The 14,079-nt window shown below is 38.6% G+C and overlaps 1 protein-coding gene across 1 annotated transcript; it reads right to left on the bottom strand.

Moving 5' to 3' along the window:
* Positions 1 to 921: 921 nt before the first annotated feature.
* On the bottom strand, positions 922 to 12,190 carry LOC149828307 (ubiquitin-conjugating enzyme E2 7-like). The gene is made up of 6 exons (XM_090016815.1): positions 11,981 to 12,190; positions 11,766 to 11,868; positions 11,160 to 11,257; positions 10,958 to 11,058; positions 4,961 to 5,038; positions 922 to 1,237 (listed from the first exon to the last, which is right to left on the bottom strand). Exons 1-6 carry the CDS (start codon positions 12,030 to 12,032, stop codon positions 1,160 to 1,162), a joined length of 510 nt encoding a protein of 169 aa, XP_089872941.1. The 5' UTR covers positions 12,033 to 12,190; the 3' UTR covers positions 922 to 1,159.
* Positions 12,191 to 14,079: the final 1,889 nt, after the last annotated feature.

Here is a 14,079-nt window from a genome sequence, read left to right as displayed (position 1 = left end):
AAGGTAGGACGCACACAGGGGTGTTTGACACAGGACACACACACAGCCAGGGGACAAACCGGCCTACGTTTGATACGTGCTGACATGCACATCCTGCACAGGACAAATTGTGTTACGAGCCAAGCATTATAACCCATCGGCATGGGATGCACCGGTCGCACTCCTAAATGGTGTGTTCCGAACAAACGCCGCATGTTCTGCCCGCATGGCATTTGCTTGATGCATCAAACACCACCTACAAGTCCTATTAAATCTGGACCAAAACCCACACTATCACATGCTTGCGTCGTACCCGACTGGAAAAGCCAGTTTGGGAGATGGATAAATGCAATTGTTTTACGAAAATAACTCGACAGAAGCAAGGATTGATTGAATAAATAAATGCCTTTTAAATAATTCAGCATCTTTAAGAGGGATTTATTCCGTTCTGAATATCAATACTTATCTGGGCTCTGCTTATCAAAAGGCATTTCCTTTCTAGGAGAATAAATCCTCCACTTCTTCCAGAACCCCACCCCACGATTCAAGGGCAGTACTTGGGCCAGTATATTATTCCCTTGATTATTGTAGATGTGGCAGGGGTGAAAAGAAAAGTTTCTTCATCTTGGAGGGGTGGGGGGGGGGAGCTTTCCCATATGAAAAGCAAGCAGTTAACCTTTCTTCATCTTTGGCCATTTTGACAATGGCTATAAATAGGACAGCTACTGTTTAGCTCTATAGCTAGCTAATTGGTACATACCCATATGCTTAGTTGTCTTTCCTCTGCATCTTTTTCTTTTAAATTATTGTTTATGGATGCCCTTGTCTTTTTAGATAACTATGAAGGCCCCTCTTCATTTTTCAATAATGATCCCTGATGATTGGTTTGGAAAATAGAAAACAAACTCAGTTTCAAATAGAAGAAAATAGGAACTCAGCACATTCTGGAAGATCCCACTCAGGCACTCATCAAGTCAGTTAAATACAAAAAGAAAAGCATCAGATTATATTTTATAACTAACCTCATAGAAACGAAAATGGGATGAGATTTTCAAAGAAAATTCTAGATGCCACAGACCCCATTTTACCATATGACCATTCATAAACTATAAATATAGTTCTGCCAGATTGACCACAAGCAAGCTTGATGACCCAAAACAGATGGCATTGGGATCAACATTCAGAACATTTCTTGTGATTTCCTAACAATCCGACCTACTTTCCTCTTGAATTCGTCCCTCCTCTCTCTCCATTCTTTCTGCAATGCAAAAGGCAGGTTTTGTTAATACAATACAGCAGCACTTGAAATGCTTTCTATTGAGAAGATTATTAGCATAGGATGCTCAGAAAGCTCGAGCATCAATCTCACAAACAGTTGGTGATTAACCTATATTGCCAGCATCTGATAGCAGATGCATTCATGAAATAATAGAGTGGGCCGAAAGCAAGAAAATTCGCAACAATGCAACTTCCCCAAAAATCCAGCTAAAACGAGATACATTGAGGATATTCAGACAACCAGATGGTGATCCTCAATGGATGAACCTCTCTGTGCTTTAGAAAAAATAAAAGTAAACCTGCTTGAAGCCATTGTGATGTTCACTCTACATATCATGCACCAAAGTAGGGTCTTCTAATCCATTTACAGTGTCTAAACACCTTCAAGTCAGAGAGATGTTTTCTTCTATCAATTCCTTTGGTATTAGTACCCTAATGCCAAAAAGTTCAAGAAGTTAAAGAAAAACCTTCATGTTGAACCATTTTCAAGAGAGATTTGGTATATCATGAATTCAAATTTCTCATGGGCACATCATGAAAATGCTATGAGAAAATCACAAGCACATTGTAGTGGTTTTTAAAACATTAAGTGTAAGTACATTTTTTTCCTTATTCAAAAAATCCTTTTCTCAATTCAAAATCATTCCCAAGGACATCCGATCCTGTGATACTGATGATGACTAATTTTTCCCCAACAAAACCCTCCTTCCCATTCAACACTACTGCTGCTACTACAAACTTGGTTTGGTAGATTTCTTCTACATTTACAATTTCCTTGTTTGCTAACTTATTAAAAGTCTACAAATTTGTTTAATCTCCAGTGTACCATTTCCTCCTGCTGTTCTTAGATCATCAAACATGAATAAAAGTGCTTAAAATTGTAGACAGTGATGCTAACATGAAAGGGATCTTGTGCGTGGAAGGGGGCGGCTGGGACATGGAAACAGATCACTCATCTCTCATCTTGGCGTGTGGGTAATGGTCAAGAGGTAAGATTTTGGACAGAACCCTAGGCTAGCAGCATCCTCATTAATGAGGTTGAAAGGGGTAATTTTGACACTGCATTAAGGCAAGCCTCCAAGTTTGTTGTGCAACTGTTGCCAAATTACCAAATAGACAACATTCTAGGGGAGCTGATTGATTCCTGTCATTGTGTGCTCGCGTTCCGCTTAGATGAGAGGCTAGATCTCCTACTGTGGAATGCAGGGTCAACATTGGGATTAAAAGAAAAGATATTTGGGAGGAGATCAGATGTAAGGGAGTGAAGGAACCATGACATCGTTTTATTTGGAATAGTGCCTACTACCCGAGATCCTCATGGGTATTATAACTTGGTTGTGAGGAGAGGTTAAAGAGGCATCCCTCTGGCGAACTGGTGCTCACTCTGTAGAGCTAAAGAGGAAAGCAACTACCATGTCCTGGTTTCATGCCCCATTGCGGCCAATGTGTGGGGATTCATTGTCATCAAGTTTGGGCATAGGCATTCCCCCACGGGTAGCATCAAAGAAGAACCGATCCCCCGGAATAAAGCCAAGTTGACAAAGTCGTGGACCCACCCTTGCTGGCTCCACACATTCGCTAGAGTCCTCTGGCAACTGTGGAAGGAAGAAACCGAGTTGCCCAGGGGGGGGACATATGACACTAAGAAGGCTTAAACACTCAATCTGGGCGGTATGCCATGACCGGTATTGTAGAATTAATTGGCATCCAGAGCAGAGGACTAGACTGAAATGGTGGCAGAAGCTGGGGTTCCTGCCCAGCGACTGGCCTAGACGAGACATGCTAGATATTGAACTTCAAGTTGGTCTTAGAGAAGGGTCAAAGCAGAGCTTTGAGAAAGCAGGCAGGGGAACTAGTGGTGGCGGGTGGTGCCACAAACTTCTCTGACCTTTTAATGATGGAAACCATCATATGGCCGCACATCTCTGCACATTTATTTGAGAAAAGGCTGTCATCCATTGTCAACAACAATGACAGCACGATAGGCCGGCTGAAATCAGTCTGTAGGGGGATCAAGCAAGGCACCTATTCAGCTAGATGTTTCAACCTTCTGGAATCAGTTTTGGAGTTTCCCTTGTGGAAGGCCCTCCAGTACCACATACAGCCCGCTGGAGATCCCTGTTCACCCCAGGAAGCATTGAGTTTGGGAGGGTTTCTAGACTGGTGAAGGCATCACAGTGATCACACCCTAGTTCCGCTATACTACTTTTTGATTTTGTTGTATATACTCATTCTTTTTTGCAATCAGTTTTATCTTATTGTACAGTTTGCACAGGGTTTCAATATATAGGAGAAATTACCCGAGTTCTTCATAAAAAAACAACCACGAGTTACTTACACAAAGAAAAGCTCAAGGCAGAAAGAAATATATGGGCAACTTTAAGGTAATGTCTGAATACATTTCCTTTTCAATTTCTGTTTATATTTATTTTAAGCAAGACAATTTCCATTTGGATTAATTGACATTTTTTTTAACATGAGCAGAAACAATAAAAAAAATTCAGATTTTTCTGTAACTGGGGGTAGAGGTATTTAGTTTTTCTGTTTATGTTTATGTGACTGTTTAACTTGTAGAATTGTATAAATTCCATTCAATTTGGTTCAGTTGGATCATGAGTTATGTTGGGAAGAACCTATTAGATACAAAAAATAGATGGTAACCCACTTTTCCCTAACCAGTAAAATCATGAGATATTTTGACTTAATTATTGCTTATTCAACACATGATGGACTTGTGCCAATATTCTTTTAGTACCTCCGGGATCAAGTCTTGTAGTAGGAGGTTTAGGAGTGGTATTACTAACTAATCCAATTTATTCTGCCTTCTCATAGAGATTGGTTATTGTTTGTATATCCTTATTTTATATTCCAATGAATTCTTATTTTGTAGCTGTTGCACAAAATATCATAATTGTATCTATTGTTGAGAGACTCCACCAATGCCGTTATATCAAACAAGATGCCAAGAGGAGAACCTGATCAAGTTATATAATATAAAGGAGTCTAACCCAAAGGAATTATAAATGTAGATATTCTAGTGATTCTGGATCTCATGGAAAACAGTTATGTCTCTTTCAATGACAAGCGTGTCCAGAAAGAATCTTCTTTTTTGGTGATGACTAGGAAACTTTTTTTGATAGTGACAGGGTAAGGGCCCAACATGTAAAAAGGTCCACAGGCTATATCAGTGCTCTGTTCTGATCATAACTGAGGTTCTAAGGTCAATATTAGAAAAGGAAATTGGACAAATGGGCACAATAGGAAAATTATCATGGACTATTTATTTGTGGAAAAATAAAAGCATGTCTGAAGTTTTAACAAGTATTCAAGTGGGCGATTTCCAGGATCTATTTCTAAAGCACAGGGTATAACAAGTGATGGGATACAGCAGAGAATGGCGGAGCTTATAAAACTGAAACCATCTTCCTTACCATCTGAAGCACTAGAAATCAATACCAAATATCACATCAAATAAATAGGAGGAATCCCAATGACAAAATGCAGAGGGGGACGGAAAACCAAAATAAGGGATTATTAAAACTTAACATCCTTAGAGGCAGTGGAAAGTCATCATAGATTTATGGCCAGGAAAAAGGGAGGGGAATGTGCGCGCGAAGGGAATGGATGAAGATTTGACCATCAGTCAACAAGGAAGTCATCAACAGGGTACACAGGAAATAACAGAAAGAAATTATGTACTTACTGCAGCTTCAATGTTTGCAGGAGATTCATCATTAGGACTTGAAAGCATGGACATTATGCTTAGAACTATGCTCTCAACCTGCACATTCACCTTAGCCTTGTCAGTGGTACGGATAATGCAATGAATTGACTCAAGAAAAATGAGCATGCAGAAAAACTATGAAAACAAAATCAGAGTACAGGGAAAAACATGTAAAAATGTAATGCCAGTCACATTCTTCATTGATTTCAAAAAACATCACTTACTACCAGAATTTCACCTCAGCCAGTCATAGACCAATGGAATTCCTGCACATTAAAAGTTGTTGGACTTTGGCACTTTGAGATGCACTAGGACATGGATGGATGAACAATCCTAGCATCATGTCAAAGCTGTTTTATATATCTAGAAGTCGAAAAAATATTTCTTTGCATACATCAATATGCTATACTTAACCTCAAATTATCTTAGAATGAGACAATGTACGTAAAGAGGCACCCACTGTTCATATAAAGTTGCATAAGCTTCTCATGTCATACAAGTATCTCACACAACAAAGTCATTTGCTCATTGACTAAGCTTGTCAGGACTTTACTTTGAAAGCATTCTTCTATCTGGTTGATCAAATTCCGTATAGTCTGACTAGGGCTGGTAAACGAGCCAAACACAGGCTGTTCGGGCTCGACTCATTTACAGCAAGGTACTGCTTGGGCTCGGCTCATTGGGCTTGTGCAAGCAGAGCCGAGGTCGAGCTTGTACGAGTCCGAGCTGGCTCGTTTGAAAAAAAATAAAACCTTTTTATGCCAAGATTCCACAGTGAGAATGGAACTCCAGACCTCCCACCTACACGCCAACTCATCAATCCAGTTGAGCTACCACACTACTTGATAAGGAAACATATACAAATTTTATATAAACTAATCGAAACGAGCCGAACCCAGACGGACACCTATTGCACGTGCTCGGCTCGCTAACACTACACAAGATGCTCGTTGTTTGACTAGCCGAGCTCATTGGATGAGCCCGAACGAGATTTATGTGAGCCAAGCAATGTTGTGAAAAGCGTTGAGGCGTAGCGAGGCGCTCCACCAAAATCTCAGGCGAGGCGTAAAGCGTAACCATAAAAAAAAATTAAACTTAAAAAAACTATAAAAAATATCTAAAATTATAAATAAATAAAAAATACTTTATTGATGAAGCAACAACCAACAATAAATAAAACACACACGAGATTTTGGACTTATATTCAGTCAAATATCCAATCCAAATCCCAAGTGTTGACATTCCTCTCTCTCTCTCTCTCACACACACACACACACGAGATTTTCAAAACTTGTTTCTTTTGTTACTTGGAATCAGTGTTGTTAAAAATCGGTTCACTAAGTGAATTGTTAAAAAAGATAATATCCGCCCAAATTGAATGGAATCATATTGTTTTTTAATCAGACCATTACAAAGATTAGTTTTTTTTTATAAAACATATAAATGAATCAATTTAGGGTAGAATCAACTTGATTGAGCAAAAAAAAACCAAATTTTAACCAGCAACTTACATTGGTTGAGTTCATTTTTCTTAGAAGCCATTTCAGAAGTTGAAAGTTTCTGTTATCAAGAGAAAAAGCAAGTTCAATATGAAAAAATGAATAGTCACTAAAACAATACATTTATATAATCAATCAATTGTTGTTTTCACATGAATACATCATAATCAACTTATTATAATCAAATTGGATGAAATTGAGATAACAACAATATCATATGGTACAACACAACTTTAACTCTCATTATTCGTGCATTTAAAAGATTGTTTTAATTCACCTTTTCAATGTTTCGTAGCCACTTCTTGCTTTTTCATTCCATGTGAACTTGTAAAAATATCATTTCCACTCCTGGCATCACTTTTTTTTATTTTACTTCCATGTTTAGCAACCTTGTTTTGGATCCTAATCCAATCATGCATACCGTGCGGAGAGAGAACGAAAGGGAAAGAGAGCATACTTGACCTCCGGGAGAGGGACAGCGAGCCGGCGCAGCGGTGGAAGTGGTGGCGACGTGGGCGACAGTGGCGAAGGAGGAGCGTGAAGAGAGGGACATCGAGTGGGAGAGCAGAGGGGCAGCGTGTGTGAAGGAGGAACGCGGGCTTTTTAAGCAATGCTTAAAAAAACCCAATTTTGTGGTCAAATGAGGGCTTTGACCCTCATTTGACTATGAAAATGTAAGGTGTGTACGCCTCAGCGTGAGGCGCGCCTCGCCTCGAGGCGTGCGCCTCAAGGCGTATGAGGCACACGCCTCGGGGCTTTTGCGCTTTGTACATGCGCCTCAAGGCATAAAGCCCCTCGCCTTGAGGTGAGGCACACTTTTTGCACCTTGAGGTACGTTTTTAATAACACTGGAGCCAAGCAATGAGCATCTCAGTTCATTTACCAACCCTAAGTCTGACTACATCAATGTTGTTCTTAGGTTCACAATACATCCTTCTCATGAAAAAGTTTCAAATCGACCTCTCAAATTAAATCTGTTTGCACCAATTATCATCAACTCCCTCAGTTTTTATTAAATACAAGATTCATATTCTTGTCCAATCATTTCTTCCATTTGACCAATCAAGAGGCCTAAACTCAATAAACAACATCTATGTTAAATCCACTACTTCTTCAACATAGGATTGAAGTTACTTAAGACAATAAATCTTTCAATTCCTTTGGAAGAACAATAAGTATAAATAGCACTGCAGAAGGCCTAAAGTGAAGTCCTAGAGAAACAACCACAATTGAGTACTCTTTACATGTGTTTTAGGTCATCTTCACAAGCCCTATTCACCAATGGTTTTGGGATGTGGACCACTTATCATTGAAGTTCTTGCGATTCTCATCTCCCCAAAATAACATACATGTGTACCATGTGGAACTCACTAATAATTTTCAAGAACACACAAAATGCTCTATACGCCGACACCAATTGTTTTGGGATGAAGGCGTAGTTGTTGTTGTTGTTGTATACAAAATGCTCTATACAAGATACTATCAACTGATACATGAAAACATCATATCATAATTCAATAAACAGAAATGGAAGAATACAGCTACAAAATCTAAAATTTTAAATTTTTTCATGCTAAGGATCTCAGAATGAGAAAGCATGATATCTTCCCCTAGTGTCCACCTTATGGTTATTACAACACATTACTTCTTGGATCAGAGGGCCCAATAGGAAAAACACAATGCATGTTTTTGGCCTAGACTAGTGTTATTAAAAATGCGCCTCAAGGCACAAAAAGCGCGCCTCGTCTCAAGGCGAGGGGCTTTATGCCTTGAGGCACACATACAAAGCGCAAAAGCCCAGAGGCGTGCGCCTCATACGCCTTGAGGCAAGGCGCGCCTCATACGCCTTGAGGCAAGGCGCCTTACATTTTCATAGTCAAATGAGGGTCAAAGCCCTCATTTGACAACCAAATTGGGTTTTTTTAAGCATTGCTTAAAAAGCCCGCGTTCCTCCTTCACGCACGCTGCCCCTCTCCTCTCCCACTCGCTCTCCCTCTCCTCTCCCACTCGATGTCCCTCTCTTCACGCTCCTCCTTCGCCACCGTCGCCCAAGTCGCCACCACTTCCACCGCTGCGTCGGCTCGCTCTCCCTCTCCCGGAGGTCGGGTATGCTCTCTTCCCTTTCGTTATCTCTTCTCTCTCTGCACGGTATGCATGATTGGATTAGGATCCAAAACAAGGTTGCTAAACATGGAAGTAAAATAAAAAAAGTGATGCCATGAGTGAAAATGATATTTTTACAAGTTCACATGGAATGAAAAAGCAAGAAGTGGCTACAAAACATTGAAAAGGTGAATTAAAACAATCTTTTAAATGCACAAATAATGAGAGTTAAAGTTGTGTTATACCATATGATATTGCTGTTATCTCAATTTCGTCCAATTTGATTATAATAAGTTAATTATGATGTATTCATGTGAAAACAATAATAGATTGATTATGTAAATGTATCGTTTTAGTGACTATTCATTTTTTCATATTGAACTTACTTTTTCTCTTGATAACAAAAACTTTCAACTTCTGAAATGGCTTCTAAGAAAAATGAACTCAACCAATGTAAGTTGCTGGTTAAAATTTGTTTTTTTTTTGCTCAATCAAGTTGATTCTACCCTAAATTGATTCATTTATATGCTTTATAAAAATAAAAAAACTAATCTTTGTAATGGTCCGATTAAAAAACAATATGATTCCATTCAATTTGGACAAATATTATCTTTTTTAACAATTCACTTAGTGAACTGATTTTTAACAACACTAATTCCAAGTAACAAAAGAAACAAGTTTTGAAAATCTCGTGTGTGTGTGTGTGTGTGTGTGTGTGTGTGTGTGTGTGTGAGAGAGAGAGAGAGAGAGAGAGAGAGAGGAATGTCAACACTTGGGATTTGGATTGGATATTTGACTGAATATAAGTCCAAAATCTAGTGTGTGTTTTATTTCTTGTTGGTTGTTGCTTCATCAATAAAGTATTTTTTATTTATTTATAATTTTAGATATTTTTTATAGTTTTTTTTTTTAGGCTTACGCCTCGCCTCAGATTTTGGTGGAGTGCCTCGCTATGCCTCAACGCTTTTCACAACACTGCCCTAGACCAACATTGTACTTATGTGCTTTTAAGGATGTAAAAGCATACAAATATACATGCATTCATATATACAAGTTGGGGAAAGAGAGAGAGAGTTATTCCCAGAGTTACTGAAAGCTTCTTAGGTATGTGGGAAGCTCGCTTCCAGGAAACTCGCTTCGGAAGCACGATACTCCTCGCTTCCGAAACTGCATGGGAATCTCGATTCCCCCACGCTTCTTCTATGTTTCTCACACACATGGTCTATGCTTCCTATATGCTTTTCTCACATTTTTTTCATGTTTTTCATGTATTTTTTCTCACGCTTTCACTCACTTTTCATGTACTTTCTTTAAATTAGTAACCATCTTTGTTAGATTTTAACAAAAATTTAACTCTTTTACTGAAAAATCACGAAATATAAGAATGATCAATTTTATTTTAGTTTTTATTTGTTTCTTGTTCTATTCCTATTCAATTACCATGTTGCTTCATTTTTTTAATAATTTTCTTTTAAATTGATACTTCGCTTCCCGCTTCCTATAAATTTTAAAATGCTTCGCTTCTCGCTTTTGCTTCCCGTATCGTTTCTTGCTTCATCTTCCTAGTTTGGTAACCTTGGTTATTCCTCCTAATTTGATCCAATTTTAAAAAAAAGTCAGATCTCTCTCTCTCTCTCCTCTCTCTCTCTCTCTTTTCTCTTATCTTCTCTACGTGTATTTCGTTTTCAAATTATAGATTACACAATTTATTTTGAGTACACAATGGATAAAACCCAGAGCTAGGAACCACAAAGACATCTTAACGTAGATCCAACAGAGAACCAAACAACAAGGGTACGTTGACGAATAACACCATCAACAAACTCAAAGTAAATAACAAACACCAAGTTGGAAATCCAAATAAGCCCTTAAGATATACCTCCCCCGAATCATAAATGATTGTATCATGAAAGAGAGAATTATGAACTTTGCTATGAAAAATAACACATGAATATACCAGCAAAATTCCTTCAAGAAAAAGACTAAAAGAACAGAACTTGTTTTCATAAATCACAAGTAAGCAGTAACCAAATCCAAGAACTTGTTTTCATAAATCCCAAACTAGGAACTAGATAATTGTGCCAGCAACCAAATAGCTTAACATATGCTAAACTGGATATTGATAAAAATATCTTGCTGCATATAGTTGTTATTATGTATTAGTGTTAATAGTCATTAGTGATTTTCATTCTAGTATAATAGTGAGATGTAATAGAATGTCTAGGTTCAGTATTTAAGATTCTGCAGTTACATATGTGACTTAGCATTGGCAGAATGACATAATCCTGAAATTAGACAAATACCACAGAATAACTAATGCAAGTGCAACCACTTCCAATCAAAGCAATAAAATCACATATTATTATATCAATACCGTATGCACGGGCGACCAGCGCTCGCTTGCAAGCTCATAGCCATTTGGATCATCACCAGGAGCATGAAGAATCGATATGCAAACCCGCCCATCAGAATAAACTGAGCATTCAAAAACCAATAAAAATCACCCTGGCCATCGAAGATTACGCAGATTCACCAAGAGCAAATAACAGGAAGACAAAGAAAACAGAGTTAACAACCATTTGGATGCCACATCTCCGACGTAAACCGGGCTGTTGGAGGACTGTTGGGATAATTAGGAGGGAAGCTCATGATTGCATTGAAATAGCCTCCATCACTGAAATAGAAAGCCCCAAACACGACCAAATCGATCAACAATAACTAAATAAACAAACACCCAACAAAAATTAAACAAAACAACAACTTTTAGCTGCATACCCACAAAAATCTAGAAGCAAAGCGTCCAACGCTATCATTAACAATCAATAAAAATACAAGCTTTCAGCACCTAAACCGATAAACACGACTAAAGAAGCAAACAAATCCGGCGAAACAAACAATTCAACAATCAAGATTCCATACACCAACAACAATATTCGAACTAATCTGCGTTCCATAAATCCAACAAAATCTCCCCAAGAGATTTCGACATAAAAAAACAAACGCACGAAAAGAATCAATCACAACCAACGATTGAAAAAAAAACCCAATTGCACAAGAGAACAACCGTTTCAGTTCAACCATCAGAAGCCCAAGAAACACCATAAACGAAAGGGAACAACCATCACCCAAAAAACGTCGAAAGCTGGCGTTTTGGAGGGGGAAAGAGAGTGAGAGACGCTCACTATAGCGTGTCGGCGGGGCCGATGATGGTGACGCTCCACTCGAAGATGTTGGACTCGTCGACCAAGCCGGCAGAGAAGCCATCGACGGGGTTCCTACAGAGATCTGACAATAAGGCAAAAGAAAAAAGACGAGAACTTTCACCACCCATCGATTTCCCAACTTGCAAAAGAAATAAAACAAAACCAGATGACAGAGAAAGAGAGAGAGATGTTACCTTTGAGTTGCCTGTGGAGAAGAAGGCTCGCCTGAGTACGCGGGTTAGCCATGAGAGCACACCCTGATTTGTAGAGAGAGAGAGAGTTTATGAGCGAGAAACGCTTTTACCGTTATCTATTTTTCTCAATCTCATGAGTTGACACGAGCTCTAAACACAGAGAGAGAGAGATTATGAGCGAGAAACGATTTTACTGTTATCTATTTTATACTCTTTCAATCTCATGAGTTGCCACGATCTCTAAACACACAGAGAGAGAGAGAGAGAGAGGTGGTCCAGGATACGTCTCCTCAAGGAGTCAAGAGTTGATGAGAGAGAGTGAAAGAGAGAGAGATGGATAGATTTGGAAGTGGGATCCACACTAAGCCTCGGTTTATTGAGGTGAGCCAACCCAATTGTGAACTATTTACTAAATATAAAGACTAAAGGGGGATCTCAAATTGGAAGTGACCAATTTGAGAATTTTTAGTTGGTATCTTGCCAATTTTATGAACCCTAAATTTTTAAAAAGTAGACCATTGATTAGGGATGCAATAGGGTTGGGTCTGGAGCAGCTAAATACATGGTGAATCGGATCCAAATTAAATTCAAAACTGCTGAAAATTGTACAACCTCCATCTTGGATCCAACGAGTTTGCAACTCTACTCTTGATAGTACCATACTTTCTAACAAAAAATCATACGTGTGAGTTTTAATTATTCAATCAGACCTCACAAATGTGCTTAGTATGGTTCATTATTAGGAATCACATTTTAGATTGAGTGGTGCTGACATAAAAACACGATTTTTTTTATTTTTAAAATTTTAAAATATAATTGACCATTGATTTTTGCAGTTCTTAAGAAACTTGTCTATGTAATGCAATCAGACAATCTAAAAAATGGATTTAAATAAACAAACCATGCTTTACATCGGAAGGGCTTGATATTCAAAAATAAAAATAATTTTTTTATGAAAAATTACAAGTTTCTACAAGAAAGTATGGTATATTTGAGGTCAGCAGTTATTGACCCCCTCAAAAAGCTTGACACAATTAGTGGTAGATTACTGTTGCATTCACAAAATTATTTATGTTTAATTAACCCCAATCACTGCAGTTTAAGATAAGAAGAAAAGGGTCTAGTCCATGAAAACTTGAGTTTGGCTTTGTTGCGATAAAAGTAATCTGCCTCTGGGGTTCGAGGAATAGGACCGCGAGATGTGCCAAGTCTTCACTTGTAATCTCCATCTTATTGGCTCTTATGAGATGAGTGAGCATCATCAAATGTAATCACCATCTCATCCTGAGTGTTATCTCATCACTTAGTATACGAGAATGAAAATGTTTGCCTTTCTTCTAAAAAAAAAAAAGATAAAAGTAGGTCAAGTCAAGTCTTAAACTTGGTATCTATTGATAAGGTGCATGTTTTACACACTTGCACTTTTTGCGAGAGCAGGTTGTATGTTTCCCCCTGAACACGGGGCCGCGTGTTCGGGGGGCCGAATGAGTGCCACGCGGTACTCATTCGGCTGTTTATGTACGGAGGAAGATCTTGGGATCCACAATATTCCTTCTTCCGTACATAAACAGCCGAATGAGTGCCACGTGACACTCATTCGGCCCCCTGAACACGCGGCCCCATGTTCAGGGGAGAACATACAACCTGCTGCGCTTTTTGCTCATCCAAAAGTCAAGTGGGTTCAAAGATGAGTTCATGAATTTGGTGATTATTAACTAAATAAATATACCTTTTAAAACATTCAAGTGAATCACATCAGGATATTGGGCTAATTCTATAAAAAATCGGTCAATTTTGATGATGGTAGATTGACCCTTACAATGTTTTTGACAAATGGCGGATTCAGATCACTTAACACTGACCAACGGGGGCTCCGCTTGTCTTGCCGGAGCAGTTAGTGCACGTTATCTTGTGTTGAGACGTTGCAAGTTCAAATCCCAATGGTATGATTGTATAACTGGTAGGGGTCTGCCAAACCCCAGCTTTCTCTGTCAAAAAAAATACATTGCTTAACACTGTCTATTGAGCCATAATAGGTCAGGCAAGACCTAAATTGGCTAAGTTGATTGGCATAGATGACTCTAAAACTCAATTGAGGT

The sequence above is a fragment of the Nuphar pumila genome, chromosome 9 (assembly GCF_984573655.1).
Source record: "Nuphar pumila chromosome 9, dmNupPumi1.hap1.1, whole genome shotgun sequence".
Lineage (NCBI taxonomy): Eukaryota > Viridiplantae > Streptophyta > Magnoliopsida > Nymphaeales > Nymphaeaceae > Nuphar > Nuphar pumila.
This window is presented reverse-complemented; position numbering and strand designations above follow the sequence as displayed.